Source organism: Pristiophorus japonicus, chromosome 20, assembly GCF_044704955.1.
Source record: "Pristiophorus japonicus isolate sPriJap1 chromosome 20, sPriJap1.hap1, whole genome shotgun sequence".
Taxonomy (NCBI): Eukaryota; Metazoa; Chordata; class Chondrichthyes; family Pristiophoridae; genus Pristiophorus; species Pristiophorus japonicus.
Window position 1 is genome coordinate 42,020,759 of NC_091996.1, and position 18,054 is coordinate 42,038,812.

At 43.7% G+C, this 18,054-nt stretch overlaps 1 protein-coding gene across 1 annotated transcript; it reads left to right on the top strand.

The window, feature by feature from the left end:
- The first annotated feature begins 429 nt into the window (after positions 1-429).
- On the top strand, positions 430-11,976 carry LOC139232503 (glutamine synthetase-like). The gene is made up of 7 exons (XM_070862811.1): positions 430-537; positions 623-796; positions 916-1,077; positions 1,305-1,451; positions 9,188-9,315; positions 9,402-9,601; positions 11,140-11,976. The coding sequence occupies exons 2-7, from the start codon at positions 631-633 to the stop codon at positions 11,456-11,458; spliced, it is 1,122 nt and encodes a 373-aa protein (XP_070718912.1). The 5' UTR covers positions 430-537; positions 623-630; the 3' UTR covers positions 11,459-11,976.
- Positions 11,977-18,054: the final 6,078 nt, after the last annotated feature.

The window sequence follows — 18,054 nt, forward strand, 5'->3', positions numbered from 1 at the left end:
TCCTGCACCTATTTTCTATGTTTCTCTGTTTCACTGCACTTGCTCATTAATCTTCATGCTGATCTATGCCTTAGGCAAATTCCACAAAGACGGATGAAAATTGAAGAGAATTGAAAGATACTGGGGTGGGGCTAGCGTGTACAGTAGTTGAATAAATGTAACCAATCAACTAGGCCCTGCCCCTATTTTAATTATTTCCATCAAAGGTATCAACTATTTTTGTAAAAACGTTAATACAAGTGCCCCCTTATTAAATGGGCACTAAAACCAACTTAAATTAAACTTTTTCAAAGATGGTCAAATTAAAATGTGGTTGCTGGGGGTGATGACGAACGGTATCAGGCCTAATTAAAGCAATTACGAAACCCCACCCTTTTCACGTCAGCTGACAATTCTTGCTGCACAATTGGGCGGGACGTTATATGAGAGAACAACTGCTGCCCTGCTTGCATAAGGTTGAGTCAGTTGGAGAAGGTACTTTGTGACAGGTGTCGTATTTATTCTGCCTTCTCAAGCTACTTTTTGTGTTGGGTAACAGTGAGTATCAGAGCAACCTTGTGCAGTCTTTATAAGAGCTTTTTTAAATTTTGTCTAGATCTGATTTTTTTTAAATACTTCTTAGAAGTCGAGATGTCGGTGGCTGTAAGTTCCAAGCTGAATAAACATGTGAGGGAGCAGTACCTGAAACTGGCTCAGAACGGGAAGGTGCAGGTTACCTACGTGTGGATCGATGGCACCGGGGAATACCTTCGCTGTAAAACCAGAACCATGGATTGTGAACCAAATATCTTGAAAGGTCCCGTATAATCTAGAGATCCTACACCCACACATACCGAATCCTTGGCTGATGTGTCTTTTCACAATACTGTTCAACTCGGCTGATTTTCCTCTTACTTACTTTCTACCCCCAACTAGAAATCCCGGAGTGGAATTTTGATGGCTCCAGCACCGGCCAGGCGGAGGGCTCCAACAGCGACATGTTTCTCATTCCGGTGCAGATCTTTCGAGACCCCTTCACCCTGGATCCGAACAAACTTGTGCTCTGCGAAGTTCTCAAATACAATCGGAAACCTGCAGGTTAGTCGGCTCAGCTGGTCGAGTTGTTCTGACTAAATTCCCCCCCCCCCTTTTTGGTGTTTTTGAGGGGTTTTAATCTTTCCTGAAATTAACTAGTAACTTTAAAAAAAAATGTTCGTATTAAAGCACTAATTCTGTGTGAATGACACTTCTTGCCCCAGATGGGTGATTTACCTGTGCAAACTTGCCATGCGGTTTGGTGGAGCTAACTGTAGAAATGTTTGCAGAGTCTAACCTGAGGCATACGTGCAAAGCTGTGATGGACAAGGCGAAGGACTCCCATCCTTGGTTCGGCCTTGAGCAAGAATACTCTCTGTTGGGAATCGATGGACGTCCGTATGGCTGGCCACAAAACGGATTTCCGGGACCGCAAGGTGAGCAGACACATCCTGCATTTGAAGCCGATTTTCTAGCCTGCCTCAAAGAAAATGCCCAAACTTATGAAGGGATTCACGGCAGAGAGGGACAGCACGTGTATGTGGGGTGAAATTGTTACAGGGAGGTTTATACTGTCTTTTATTTTAATGTAGGCGTTTTAAAAGAATAAATAGGCTGGCTCCTCCCAGCCTGCGCCATAACGTCCTTTCACAAAACCTTTAAAGTTCGTTTCGTTAATATCGCCGGCGGTCATTTCTATTCTCCTTTTGGAGGCCAGTTTGTTACACTGCCGCTCGCATGTCAATCCGAAGCCGTTCCGAGGTACAAATGGTCATGAAAGTGTGAGCATAACTTGGGTTGAAAGGCGCCTGATCTGAGTGCACGGCAGCCACTCTCTAAGCGGTGCTCACAATCCGCTGCAAGCTCGCGTCTGTTGTGCGGACACGAGCGCAGCGCAAAGTTGCAGTTTAAAAGCGTCTGGTTGATCTCCCTGGCAACTTTCACTGCAAACTATTGCTGCACTTGGATACCGCTCCAGACTGTTGCTGGTCTGCATCATCATCATAGGCAGTCCCTCGAAATCGAGGAAGACTTGCTTCCACTCTAAAAGTGAGTTCTCAGGTGACTGTACAGGTCAATATGGGAATTACAGTCTCTGTCACAGGTAGGACAAATGGTCGTTGAAGGAAAGGGTGGGTGGGTAGTCTGGTTTGCCGCACGCTCCTCCTGTGCTTGGTTTCTCGGGAGGCTACCATCAGCAAGGCAGACATCAACGACGTCCAACACCGCCTCCAGTGTGCCAGCACAGTCTTCTGTCTCCTGAGGAAGAATGTTTTTGAAGACCAGGTCCTTAAATCTGGCACCAAGCTTGTGGCCTACAGGGCAATAGTGATACCTGCCCTCCACTATGGCTGAGATGTGAACCATATACAGTATGGTACCATATACACCTTGCAGTGTTGGAGAAGTACCATCTGTGCTGATCCAAGATCCTGCAACTCCACTGGGAGGATGGATGCTGGTCTGCAATAAAGCAAGGGTCTGTTGCTCAGTTAGCTGGCAACCACTGGTCTCTGATCGGTAATGTCAGGATTTGGCACGTGTGGAAATTCTAAGGTTACAGTCTGTCGATGACTGCTCCAAAACAGGCTGAGTTGTGTCCTACCTCTGAGCCAGCAATCAGTGAAATCTTGGAAGTCCATTGAACTGCCAAAAACTTCAGCTCTTTTGCAGTAAGTGTGCAGTTAAATTCCCCATAGTTACACCCAAAGAGGTTAGGTATAACTGGGGTTTTAAGTGTATTGAGTGCTAAACAAATGTTAAGAGTCTGGTAAACTAATTTTAACTTTGTGCAGTGTGACATTTGTCCATTTTTAATCACTTTTTAAGTAACTTTTTAAAAAAAAAGTTTTCAAATTTTTTAAAGTTAGGATTTTAGGGGTTTACTCACTTTCTTCACTGTGAATGCAGCCCTTTGGCTGCTTAGCCTGTTAACATCACAGCAGCTCTCAAGGAATTCCCCATTAAGTTCACTTGAGTTGAATTGTAGGTTGGAAAGCTGGAAGTTCTCGACACAGGAATTGAGATCCTTACACACCTAGTCCCTTTGGGGCCAGCAGTGAGCACCTTTGCTTAGCTGCTAGTTGTTATGCATCCAATTTACATACTTCCATTTATTCATACTCTGAGGACGTTGGGTATTTTCGACGCACCCACATGTTACACAATTCTAGACCTGGGAGTGCTTACTGTACTGAACAGATGAATGAGTCACGGACAAATACCTCCATCTCAACTGTCAATGCTTTATTAAAGCTACCTCAACACAGCAAAACTATAAGTAAATACAGTGACGATGCAGTACAGTCCAATACCCTGGTGTGTCTAAACCGCCCCTATCTCAATGTACCCAACGTCTAAACCCTCTGCTCAGATCCACAGTGTACCACTGAATCTGTGCCGACTGGCTGGCCATACTATCTTATATCATCCAAGTCCCAGTCTCAAGATTGGCTCCACAGTTGAATAGCGAGGCTCTGGTTGCTTGTTGATGTCTTCTCTCTGTCCCAGATGGAGTGCTCTGTCCTTGTAGAGGTGAAGTGAGAGAGTGATGGCCACGTGGCCACCTTTTTTTTATATCCAAAGTCTGTTTGCTTCTTGCCAAAAAGTTTGTTTTCCTTGTTTCGAGGCTTCTGTCTTGAGTGGTCCATGGGTTTTCGCTTCCAACCAGTCTGGGGCTTAATGGCTTTCTTTTGTTCTGGTTTCCCCACCTCTCATCTCATCCAGGTAATGGCTTGATCACTGACCAGTTTACATCTGATCTATCTCTGACTAGTTCACATTGCTTAACAATGGACCCTCCATCTTTGCCCATTACCTGTGATGAGTTGCCTTCTCGTGGCCATTGTAACTTGTCCGAGACCACCCCTGCCCATCAGATAGGGATTTTGTATACAATATGGAAAAAATAACTGGGCCCCTCCCACAACAGGCTGCCAGGTCTTTCTGCAGTGAGAAATATTAAGTGTCCAGATAATGCTTAACAATCCTTGGGGAGCCAATGCTTACAGCATGCAGCAGTGGAAGGAGTGTGTGGCAAACCACCCACCCTTTCCTTCAACGGCTGTCTGTCCCACCTGTGACGGAGACTGTAATTCCTGTATTGGACTGTTCAGTCACCTAAGAACTTTGGAAGCAAGTCTTCCTTGATTTTAAGGGACTGCCTATGATGATGACTCTCGCATTATAGCTCACTTGCATCCTCATCTGTCATTTACCGAGTTATTTCCAGGGATCTAAGAAGGCAGGTTTTGCCTGAAATTGATTCATTTTGCAAATATATCTTGCAACTATTGCCTAGGCAGGGACTTGGGGCTAGACTTTCCATCGGGATCATCCATTTAACCACTGAGATTGAGTTTAAAACCAATGGCCATTTATTGCCGATGTATCTTTTGGCATACAGTTAATGCTGGGATTTAGCTAAACTGCCAGCCCATATTTAAAAAAAAAAAGGTCTGACTTCACTCGTGCACCACCCAGAAGACTATAATAAAAAGTAACACCCAGATTATCGCTGAGCGTTACTTTCAGCATCTCTCTCATCTACTGCCCAAATTATCGCTCTCCCAAAAAGACACCAGAAAAGCTGCACTCCTGACCTTAACCCAGTGGAATGGATGCCATTTTGTAATTTGGAGGACTTTTCGTAACAGACTGCTTCAAGTTCATGGGAGCTTTGAAGTAATTCGTGAGTGGTTTTAAAATCTCTTGATGACCATCTAATCGTGGTGATTTTTGTTTTTTTAATTGTTTTTAAGAGGACAATTTTTAATTTTGAAGACTGATAAATAGGGCATATTGTAATTTCTCAAGCAGTATTGATTACTCACATGCTGCAGACTAGAGATGGGAGAAGGTTCATTTGAAGAGCATTACGTGCCCAAAGAGGTGGCAGACTGCTGAGGAGGAGGTGACTTTGCACCCAACGCACTTGCAGGGATAAGCGATCACACCTGGACTTGTCTGATAGCATGCCTTAGGAGGCTGCGCTTCCGAAAGGAGGTCATCGGTGAGATGCCGGCTAATTAAAGGAGATCTACAGCCTAACTGCCCGTTGAGATCAAGGTTACTGCAGCACTTTCCTTCTATGCATCGGGCTCCTTTCAGGCCTCTGCAGTATTTCTCAGGACGTCACACATTGCTGCATTCGACAGGTGACTGAAGCCCTTTACGCTCGCAGGATGGACTTTATAAACTTCTCGATGACCAGGGAGGCACTGACTGAGAAGACTGAATAGCAAACGTCCCCAAGGTGCAGGGAGCAATAGACTGTGCACATTGCCCTGCAAGCACCTTTTCAGAATCCGAGGTGTTTTGGAACCAAAAGGGATTCCACTCCCTGAATGTACAGCTTGTTAACCACAAGCAAATAATCATGGCAGTAAATGTAAAATTTTCAGAGAGCATGAATGATGTGTACATCTTGAGAACACTCTCTCTCTCTGACCTGTAAGAGTCAGCCACAAGGTCACGGTTGGATGCTAGGGGATAAAGGATATGGCCTTGCCAACTGGCTCATGACCCCCCCCCCCCCCCCCCCTTGCATATTCCCTGAATGGAAGCTGAGGGATGGAGTACAAAAGCAGGGAGGTCCTGCTGCAACCGTACAAGGTATTGGTGAGGCTGCACCTGGAGTACTGCGTGCAGTTTTGGTCACTTTACTTAAGGAAGGATATACTAGCTTTGGAGGGGGTACAGAGACGATTCACTAGGCTGATTCTGGAGATGAGGGGGGTTACCTTGTGATAGATTGAGTAGACTGGGTCTTTACTCGTTGGGAGTTCAGAAGGATGAGGGGTGATCTTATAGAAACAATTAAAATAATGAAAGGGATAGACAAGATAGAGGCAGAGAGGTTGTTTCCACTGGTCGGGGAGACTAGAACTAGGGGGCACAGCCTCAAAATACTGGGGAGCCAATTTAAAACCAAGTTGAGAAGGAATTTCTTCTCCTAGAGGGTTGTGAATCTGTGGAATTCTCTGCCCAAGGAAGCAGTTGAGGCTAGCTCATTGAATGTATTCAAGTCACAGATTTTTAACCAGAGTTATGGGGAGCGGGCAGGTAAGTGGAGCTGAGTCCATGGCCAGATCAGCCATGATCTTGTTGAATGGCAGAGCAGGCTTGAGGGACTAGATGGCCTACTCCTGTTCCTAATTCTTATGTTCTAAGTGTGACAATGAGAGCCACGTAGCCACACAATATTGTGGAAAAGACCATTGGAGTGCTTCAGATGCCTGGACTGAGGAGGCAACTTACAATACCACCCTGAGCAGGTCGCTCAGTTCATTGTGATGTGCTGCATAAGTTAGCTATCAGGAGGGGACAAGAATTGACATGGGATTGCTGGTCCACCTCAGGAGAGAACGAAGGATGAGGTGGTGGACAAGGACCTCTGAAGACAATTGGGCTGGTGTGAAACCATGCCCTCACCCTAGACCGCAGGAAAAGCCGTGTGGTAGTTACACAGCTGCAAGACTGTCTGCAGCTCATAAATGAATGCTTTGCGTTACAGTTGTTGCGTTGGGTTTCATTGCCTGGCCATTGTTTGCAAACTTTAATGTTTGTAATTGGAAGACACTGCACAACAATGTTTAGTTTAAATTTAATGAATAGAAAAGTTTTAAAACGCCCATCTATTTCCCCCACCCCACCCCAACAGTGAGAATTTTAAAAATAACTTCAGCATAATAGTTTGTTTTACCATGAAATATCAATTATAAATGTCAACACATTTATTGAGTACAAAGATACATTCCCCATCCTCTTGTGACCACGTCTCACCTTTCCTCCCCCTTCCCCCTTGTACACACACACCAAGCCACCTTGTAGCAGGGCACCTCGAGTGCTGCTGCTGTGTGGGGGCTGGAGAGGACACTTCCAAAAATGTCCTGAGTCAGAAGCAACCGCTTCTTCCTGACTCATTTGTTGGTGGCAATGGCGGTATGGCACCTTGGGGTGCAGGGCCATATTCCGGGACCACTGGCTGCCATCCATTGTCTTGGCTATTCTCTCCATTACCACTACCATCCGCCACATCTCCTGTGAGACGATCGCTGTCAGAGCAGCGAGTCCAGTTAACCCATCCATTGTCTGGAGGAGCTCTCGAAATATGTCGACGCTAGTCCTGGACAGTTGCACCATGTCCATGCTAGCATCTGCCGGTCTTGGAGCAATCTGACCTCGCTGAACCTCCGTGGGGTCGGCGCAGGCATTTAACTACTCAGTGCCCTGCTGCTTCCCGTTGAATGAGGACGTAGCCGCAGGAACATTGGATGACCCCGCTCCAGGCTCCTCCTCCACCTCCTCACTGTCCTCGGTGGATAAGAGGACCTGCAACAGTACAGGAAAGGCACTTGCCTCCTCACCTCCAGAGACCGCCTGGGGAGCCTGCGAAGCCTGGTGACCTAGAAAACAAATTGGGTTAGGAGAAGGGGAAGCCAGGGTGACATGAGCATGCTTGCACTATGCAGATTTATGTATGAGGAGCAAAACTACTGCTATAAATATCACTGACAGATGTCACATATAATTAACATCCTAGTACAGAATCTGCATTGCATTGCAATGATATTTCATGATCCCATTTATTACATAACATTACATCAATCATGTGATGAAATGGCATTAAATTACTTTAAATCTCAAATGGTTTATATATTACTCACGTGACACGAACAGGTTCAGCACCACCACGTGTGGCCAATCAATTGTGGGCCCCCCACTAAGGCCAATGCCTGGTCCTAAAGGATGGTCAGTTGCCAGAGGTCTGCTGGTCCTCCCCAGTATGCCTTTGCTCTGCAAAGGTGATGCATGGCATAAGCTCATTGCCTTGGTACTATTACAGATATGACATCACCAATCTTAATAGATACCATTGCTATTACACAACACCCAGAACACAAACATAATCCCCAATTAATCATCACCCATGCTATTCATTGTTAATGTTATATGCTAATACGCTTTGAATGCATGGCTATATTTACGATCGAGGTTAGGAACTAACTCGTTACACCAAGATTGTCAGCCTAATTACAATCCAGCAGATCTACATTTGAATTGCATCATTACAATTTATTAAATTTAATACTTGCTCTTCTGGAACCAACAAGGTTGTTTCAGCTTGCACTGGTTCAGCTCACTGACCTTCGTCCAGATATGTTGGTAAACCCGGGGGCTGGGGGGGTCCCACGACGACGCTCTGGTCAATTGGGGCCCAATTGTGCTCCTTCTACTGCCCACCTCTCCCAGATCACTGCCTTCAGCCACCACCGCCACGTCTACATCAACCTTCATCTGTTATATCTCAAATCCAATAATTTTTTAATCTCTCAAATCTCTACTATGTACATCAGCTTCCTACAAACTTTTGTGTGTGTCTCCCACGATGGACTAAATCACTAATGCCCAAATAAAAAAATGGAAACTAGTGGGTTTTAAAATGGGCGATATTCCAGCGATCCCAAAAAGAAATGGGTGATTATAGACCACGATGCAAAGTCTAGCCTTTAGACTGGGATTATTTAAGGTTCTCATTTATGGGCTGTTCATCACTGTTTAAATCATTAACTTTTTTGCAATTTATTGCACGGACTGTCCCTTATCTGTAATATTGTTAGCAGGTTTAAAATTTCTTATGTAAACAACCACATTAGTTGTGTAAATAATTCTTCATTGGTAGCAAGGGATGTATATTCTGTTGAGTGACGAAACCGCTGCCACTTTCTGGGTTCCATGATCCATGTGACCCCTGCTGCCCTGGTTTCAGTTTGTTACTTTACTATATCTATTTCCCATCCTCTCTAATATGTATACTGTTTCTGACACCAGGTTACTGCTTCTAAATGTCCTGCACTAGTAGGTTCCATTTCTCTTTCACTCGCACGCACGCACATGCAAAAAAAATCTCAGCAGTGGTCATCTTCACTTGATTTGTCGATTCCTTGGCTCGTTCTCCCAAAGCAGTCAAAGTGGATGAGTGAGGGAATTAATTGCCTGAGGTGGTTTAATAGCAATTTTCTGTTTCTACTGCCTTGTAAAGTCATTACTAATATAAATGGGGAGGGGCAGGAATAAACATTGTAAATGAGGTATTAAATAACCTATTAGAATTGTGTTGTATATTCTGTGCACTTAAGTTACTGCACTCTAACCAATTTATCTGTAATAGGACCCTATTATTGTGGCGTTGGAGCTGATAAAATCTTTGGTAGAGATATAATGGAAGCTCATTATAAAGCATGCCTCTATGCTGGAGTGAAGATAGCGGGCACCAATGCTGAAGTCATGCCATCGCAGGTATCCAGTTCAGAGGTTACATGCATACCTAACTCTTCACTAGGAATTTAGATAAATGATTAACATGTTTATATCTCCTCTTCCAGTGGGAATATCAAGTGGGGCCATGTGAAGGGATTGAAATGGGAGATCATTTGTGGATGGCCAGATATATCCTTCATCGCATTTGCGAGGACTTTGGAGTTGTGGTCACATTGGATCCAAAGCCAATAACTGGAAACTGGAATGGAGCTGGATGCCATGCTAACTTCAGCACTGAAGATATGAGACAGGAAGGAGGGCTCCAGTAAGATGGCTTAAATTCTTTAACTCTGCATGTTGACAATTGAGAAACTAATGTCATGGGGTCAGTGATATCAGGAAGACCTTTTACTTAAGTGTAAGAGGCTGTTAAAACTGCTTTTTAAAATGAAACGGTTTAATATGATATCTAATTTAAATAGATATCTATGGTGGTACAATTATCCATTAAGATGGTGATTGATTAATCCACACAGTTGAAATGCAGGGGTCCCCAAATTGCTTCAAGTTCATGATTGATCTTTGGAAGGATAATTGCAGTATTAATAATTGGTGGCTCTTGGCAGACATTTCTCTAATGTCAACACTCCCCATAACAAATACTAAACATAAGGAAATTTATCGTAATTACCATTTTAAAGATACTGATTGATCTGTTGTGTCCTGAAGAGCTATACCCTCTATTTGCAGAATGAAGTTGGCATTCCATATCCAAATGAGCTGCATTCAACCAATTTAAATGTTTTTTTTCTTAATTGCACTTCAGAAAACTGTATGAATAATTGGTAATTCAATCGCAACAACAAATTGCATTTTACATAGCGCCTTAACTTAAGGAAAAACATCCCAAGGCTCATCACATAAGCATAAACAGCACTGAGCAAAGGAGGAAATATTAGCAGGTGTGACTAACCACTTGTTCAAAAAAGGTTGGTTTTAAGAATGACCAAAAATGAGGGAGTTAAGTAGGTGGTGAAATTTAGTGAGTTCCAGAGCTTTAAGGCTTAAAGATGCAGGTTCTGGGCTAGGGTGGGGAACCTTTGGTTTGATGGGCATGGGGAAAGAGATTGATACGTCACATCCACTTTGGAGCCAAAAAGGATAGATCAGTGTATTCTAAATGGTGAAAAGTTGAGGTCCTAGTACACAAGATTGTTAAATGGGTACTGAACTGAACATAGTACTTCAGTTGAGGTCAAAATAGGGATTTATGTAGCTGTAGCATAACTTCCATCCCCCTGTAATCTAGTCATCTAGATATAAAATGCAGCATTCCATCAGCCTTTTTGATGATTTTTTTTTTTGTACCTGCGCATGGCATTTTAGTGATCTGTGTACATGGACCCACAAGTCTCTTTGGACCTCCACTGTATGAATGGGCTGTTCAAAAGGTGGATTTTGGTCAATTGACAATATTGAGACCATGCAAGATCTGAGTGAAAAGTGATCGACATTAACTGCTACTATATAATGGCTTAAAGAGAATTGCAACAAATCAGTTGCTAGACAGGGCAAATCTGCTCTCTGTAACAGGGAGGGGGACATCTGTTGACCACCTCAGCTAGTCAGGGTGGTTGTCCAAATATGCTGTCAATTGGTTCTCCAAATCTGCTGTGTTGAAGACAGGACTCCACTGGACCATTTATTATCTTCCAGTGCCTCATGAACATCTCATAACTATGCAAAGGTCAACAAAGCACATGTGTAATCTTATTGAAGTAGATCTTATGTTGAAATGACCCAGGATAAAGGACTAAACAGACTCTCATTTAATATTTGCACGTACAAAACATTTTTGTTTAGGTCTATTGAAGAAGCAATTGAAAAGCTGAGCAAGAGGCACCGATTCCATATCCACATGTATGATCCAAAAGGAGGGTTGGATAATTCAAGAAGGCTAACTGGACAACACGAAACATCAAGTATCCATGACTTCTCGGCTGGAATAGCAAACCGTGGGGCCAGCATCAGAATCCCACGTCAGGTTGGACAAGATCGTTGTGGATACTTGGAGGACAGAAGACCATCTGCAAACTGTGACCCTTATGCTGTTACTGAAGCCCTGGTCCGGACCTGCGTCCTAAATGAAACTGGAAATGAGAGCAAATGTTGCACTAAATGATGGGATTTAGAACTACAGGACTCCATAGTACCTAATGAGGTGGTGGTATTTCATCCAATTCAAGGATTCTTGTTTTGTCTATCTCAAAAGCTGAGTGTTTCAAGTCTTTTAACCACTTACGTTAATGATATTCACTTCATAACTTGTTCTATTTGGAACTAAATTGCACCTGTTTGTGTACATATAGCCCATTTAATATTTTCCACTGATCAATGTAGTATCAAACTTTTAAGTCCAAATGGGATGAATTTGCAGGTAGCTGGAATTAATCTAACTTTATGTGCAGCTTTCTAAAATCACATTTTTAATCCTGGGATATGATCATTTCTATAAAATTTAATCTAGAATGTACTAAAATTTGAATCTTTAAGATGCTCACATATTCAATGAATCTGGAAGAGGTCTTGTTTTAGCTTGTACTTTGAATTAATAGTTTCAATATTTAAAAAAAAAACTGGGTGAATGTTCTAATATTTCTAGTGTGCAATAAACATTTTTGGACCACTGGTTAAGGCTAAGTATGATTTTCAAATATTTGTTAACTTGCATTCTGCTCTCGTACTTCCTGGACACTCATTTTACATTGTATTTTACATTTAACTTTTTTTCCCCCCAATTGTTTGGTCTTCCCCTTCTATTCTCAAGATTCCAACTCTTGTGGTGCTATAGTTGCATAGGTTCAACAATCCTTCAGCACTTCACCCAAATGACCAACTCTTTGAGCTTAAACTGGGCTAAATGGCCTGTTTGTGCTGTAGACTCAACGTAATGTTGATCATCAACCACATTGGGCTGTGTTGGCATGTCTCATCCTGTCCTTGTTAAAACAGTCAGCCAAGGTCAGTGGACTATAGCCAGGGATGGAAATGTTGGCTTTTTTTTTTCCTCCTCTATAACTGAGTCTAATTATAGTGCTACCACTGCTGTCCTGACTGAGTTTAGAAACTCAGCATAGACTAGGAATTGAAATGGGGACCTTTGGTTTGGTTTAGCATATATCCTCAGTGGTGTATTTTACTCAATTTGTGGAATAGTACCATACTTAAGTCTTAAACTCTTGTACTCAAAACAATTGAAGCAATATTATTTTTTTTCATGAAAAATGGGCCAAATTTTTCTCAGCAGCAAATGAATGGTGCCAGCCATTCATTACATTGCACTTTCCCACAGACTTTCTATGCACTTTTGCATGGGAACTCACGGTGATTAGAAATTAATTCAGCACGATGCCCTCTTGCATTGTCTAAACCAGCAAGTATTAATGAAGAATATTGAATTCAATGCCAAATCATGCACAGAGTATATTAGCGAGAGAGAGCAAGATGGGATTAAGAAAGGAAGAAAAAAGAGACTTAAAAAAAAAAAATTGCATTTTTTAAAAAATCTCCAATGATTAAAATGTGAAGGAGCTAAATTAAAAAGTAGGACCTCAAAAGTAGTAATCTCGGGATTGCTACCAGTGCCACGTGATAGTCAGAGTAGGAATCGCAGGATAGCGCAGATGAATACGTGGCTTGAGCAGTGGTGCAGCAGGGAGGGATTCAAATTCCTGGGGCATTGGGACCGGTTCTGGGGGAGGTGGGACCAGTACAAACCGGACGGTCTGCACCTGGGCAGGACTGGAACCAATGTCCTAGGGGGAGTGTTTGCTAGTGCTGTTGGGGAGGATTTAAACTAATATGGCAGGGGGATGGGAACCAATGCAGGGAGACACAGGGAAACAAAAAGGAGACAAAAGCAAAAGACAGAAAGGAGATGAGGAAAAGTGGAGGGCAGAGAAACCCAAGGCAAAAAACAAAAAGGGCCACTGTACAGCAAAATTCTAAAAGGACAAAGGGTGTTAATAAAACAAGCCTGAAGGCTTTGTGTCTTAATGCAAGGAGTATCCGCAATAAGGTGGATGAATTAATTGTGCAAATAGATGTTAACAAATATGATGTGATTGGGATTACGGAGACGTGGCTCCAGGATGATCAGGGCTGGGAACTCAACATTCAGGGGTATTCAACATTCAGGAAGGATAGAATAAAAGGAAAAGGAGGTGGGGTAGCATTGCTGGTTAAAGAGGAGATTAATGCAATAGTTAGGAAAGACATTAGCTTGGATGATGTGGAATCTATATGGGTAGAGCTGCAGAACACCAAAGGGCAAAAATAGTTAGTGGGAGTTGTGTACAGACCTCCAAACAGTAATAGGGATGTTGGGGAGGGCATTAAACAGGAAATTAGGGGTGCATGCAATAAAGGTGTAGCAGTTATAATGGGTGACTTTAATATGCACATAGATTGGGCTAGCCAAACTGGAAGCAATACGGTGGAGGAGGATTTCCTGGAGTGCATAAGGGATGGTTTTCTAGACCAATATGTTGAGGAACCAACTAGGGGGGAGGCCATCTTAGACTGGGTGTTGTGTAATGAGAGAGGATTAATTAGCAATCTCATTGTGCGAGGCCCCTTGGGGAAGAGTGACCATAATATGGTGGAATTCTGCATTAGGATGGAGAATGAAACAGTAATTTCAGAGACCATGGTCCAGAACTTAAAGAAGGGTAACTTTGAAGGTATGAGGCGTGAATTGGCTAGGATAGATTGGCGAATGATACTTAGGGGGTTGACTGTGGATGGGCAATGGCAGACATTTAGAGACCGCATGGATGAAGTACAACAATTGTACATTCCTGTCTGGCGTAAAAATAAAAAGGGGAAGGTGGCTCAACCGTGGCTATCTAGGGAAATCAGGGATAGTATTAAAGCCAAGGAAGTGGCATACAAATTGGCCAGAAATAGCAGCGAACCTGGGGACTGGGAGAAATTTAGAACTCAGCAGAGGAGGACAAAGGGTTTGATTAGGACAGGGAAAATGGAGTACGAGAAGAAGCTTGCAGGGAACATTAAGGCGGATTGCAAAAGTTTCTATAGGTATGTAAAGAGAAAAAGGTTGGTGAAGACAAACGTAGGTCCACTGCAGTCAGAATCAGGGGAAGTCATAACGGGGAACAAAGAAATGGCGGACCAATTGAACAAGTACTTTGGTTCGGTATTCACTAAGGAGGATACAAACAACCTTCCGGATATAAAAGGGGTCAGAGGGTCTAGTAAGGAGGGGGAACTGAGGGAAATCTTTATTAGTCGGGAAATTGTGTTGGGGAAATTGATGGGATTGAAGGCCGATAAATCCCCAGGGCCTGATGGATTGCATCCTAGAGTACTTAAGGAGGTGGCCTTGGAAATAGCGGATGCATTGACAGTCATTTTCCAACATTCCATTGACTCTGGATCAGTTCCTATGGAGTGGAGGGTAGCCAATGTAACCCCACTTTTTAAAAAAGGAGGGAGAGAGAAAACAGGGAATTATAGACCGGTCAGCCTGACCTCAGTAGTGGGTAAAATGATGGAATCAATTATTAAGGATGTCATAGCAGTGCATCTGGAAAATGGTGACATGATAGGTCCAAGTCAGCATGGATTTGTGAAAGGGAAATCATGCTTGACAAATCTTCTGGAATTTTTTGAGGATGTTTCCAGTAAAGTGGACAAAGGAGAACCAGTTGATGTGGTATATTTGGACTTTCAGAAGGCTTTCGACAAGGTCCCACACAAGAGATTAATGTGCAAAGTTAAAGCACATGGGATTGGGGGTAGTGTGCTGATGTGGATTGAGAACTGGTTGTCAGACAGGAAGCAAAGAGTAGGAGTAAACGGGTACTTTTCAGAATGGCAGGCAGTGACTAGTGGAGTGCCGCAAGGTTCTGTGCTGGGGCCCCAGCTGTTTACATTGTACATTAATGATTTAGACGAGGGGATTAAATGCAGTATCTCCAAATTTGCAGATGATACTAAGTTGGGTGGCAGTGTGAGCTGCGAGGAGGATGCTATTAGGCTGCAGAGTGACTTGGATAGGTTAGGTGAGTGGGCAAATGCATGGCAGATGAAGTATAATGTGGATAAATGTGAGGTTATCCACTTTGGTGGTAAAAACAGAGAGACAGACTATTATCTGAATGGTGACAGATTAGGAAAAGGGAAGGTGCAACGAGACCTGGGTGTCATGGTACATCAGTCATTGAAGGTTGGCATGCAGGTACAGCAGGCGGTTAAGAAAGCAAATGGCATGTTGGCCTTCATAGCGAGGGGATTTGAATACAGGGGCAGGGAGGTGTTGCTACAGTTGTTCAGGGCCTTGGTGAGGCCACACCTGGAGTATTGTGTACAGTTTTGGTCTCCTAACTTGAGGAAGGACATTCTTGCTATTGAGGGAGTGCAGCGAAGGTTCACCAGACTGATTCCCGGGATGGCGGGACTGACCTATCAAGAAAGATTGGATCAACTGGGCTTGTATTCACTGGAGTTCAGAAGAATGAGAGGGGATCTCATAGAAACGTTTAAAATTCTGACGGGTTTAGACAGGTTAGATGCAGAAAGAATGTTCCCAATGTTGGGGAAGTCCAGAACCAGGGGTCACAGTCTGAGGATAAGGGGTAAGCCATTTAGGACCGAGATGAGGAGAAACTTCTTCACCCAGAGAGTGGTGAACCTGTGGAATTCTCTACCACAGAAAGTAGTTGAGGCCAATTCACTAAATATATTCAAAAGGGAGTTAGATGAAGTCCTTACTACTCGGGGGATCAAGGGTTATGGCGAGAAAGCAGGAAGGGGGTACTGAAGTTTCATGTTCAGCCATGAACTCATTGAATGGCGGTGCAGGCTAGAAGGGCTGAATGGCCTACTCCTGCACCTATTTTCTATGTTTCTATGTTTCTATGAAAGAGACTTCACACTTGTAAAAGTTAATTTTCAAGGCCAGAGAGGTTGTTTGGCTGTCATTAAGACTTATCACATCATTAAAGATCCACTTGAATTAGAATGGACAAACCTTAACTTTTTCTGGCATGTCTAGTGAGTAAGTACAGCAACTTCATGCTGTTCCATATGTTTTAAGGGTGGGTCTCAGTGTGATACCGGTATAGCAAAGCTTCAGGAAGAGCTGGGCAGCTCGGACAGTAACTTCCTGATTTCCACGTTTAACTGTGTGATCACCAGTAGTTGCTGTCTGATTTACTCAACGGTGAGTGCTTATAGCCTCCTGAATTTTACTGCAAAAATCCAGGCCAATATCTTTTCAAGGCCATCTGTGGATACTGCACCACCAGTTATTCAACATGGATCTTTGTCTATGATTCCCTGTAATCTTAACTCCTGATTCAGATCAACAAAGCCAAGTGAAGGTCATGCACTTCCACGCTGGTGAGGGGAGGTGGCAGCAAAGGAATGTTTCCTTGACCAAATGCAACACCCCCACTGACTCCTGGGAATCCCGGCCCATGACCGCACAAAGTGGAGAAGAGCAGCTTGGAGGGCACTGAGCATCTCGAGTTCCATCACAGAACAAGCCAAAACCAAGCGGAAGGAGCGTGCGACAGCCCAGGCTCCCACCCACCCTTTCCTTCAACCACTGTGCCCCACCTGTGATAGATTGAGGAGTCCAAAGCGGGACCTACAATCACCTGAGAACTCAGGAGGCAAGTCAGCCTCGACTGAGGGACTGCTTATGATGTACAGAACTAATAGTTCTTTTTGAATAAGGCCCTATCACTTAGAACATAGAAAAATAGGTGCAGGAGCAGGCCATTCGGCCCTTCTAGCCTGCACCGCCATTCAATGAGTTCATGGCTGAACATTCAACTTCAGTACCCCATTCCTACTTTCTTGCCATACCCCTTGATCCCCCTAGTAGTAAGGACTACATCTAACTCCTTTTTGAATATATTTAGTAATTGGCCTTAACAACTTTCTGTGGTAGAGAATTCCACAGGTTCACCATTCTCTGGGTGAAGTTTCTCCTCATCTCGGTCCTAAATGGCTTGCCCCTTATCCTTAGACTGTGACCCCTGCCTAACAGCTGGCCAGATTAACAGGCTGTCCAGTTGCCGGGTTGGCATGCCAGCCGTTGGGAATGATCACCTGGAAATTTGGAGAGATCAGGGCTGGAGGGGGGAGGTGGTGGGAGCCTGGCAATCTGGAGAGAGCAGGACTTGGGGGAGGTGGGGCTTGATGGGGGGAATGCCAATCACGATAGGGAGGCTGAAGATTTCCTTGAGGGACTCGGGGGAATACTTCTGGCTCGCAAGGCGTGCTCAAAAAAGCATTAGCCTGCTGGTGCCGGCAGCTCTATCCGGCAGCCGTTAAATTTAAATCAGACTCCCAACTGCACTGGGACTCTAATTTAAATATTATAATGAAGTGTCCTACCTCTCCAAGCAAATTGGATCCAAAATTGACTCTGGCAGGAAACAAAGGATAATAGTTGATGGGTGTTTTTGTGACTGGAAGGCTGTTTCCAGTGGGGTTCCACAGGACTCAATACTTAGTCCCTTGCTTTTTGTAGTGTATATATTAATCATTTAGACTTAAATGTAGAGGGTATGGTAAATAAATTTGCAGATGATACAAAAATTGGCCATGTGCTTGACAGCAAGGGGGAAAGCTCCAGACTGCAGGAAGATATCGATGAACTGGTCAGTTGGGCAAAACCATGGCACATGGAATCAATCCAGAAAACTGCAATGTAATGCATTTGTAGATGAGCAACAAGGCATG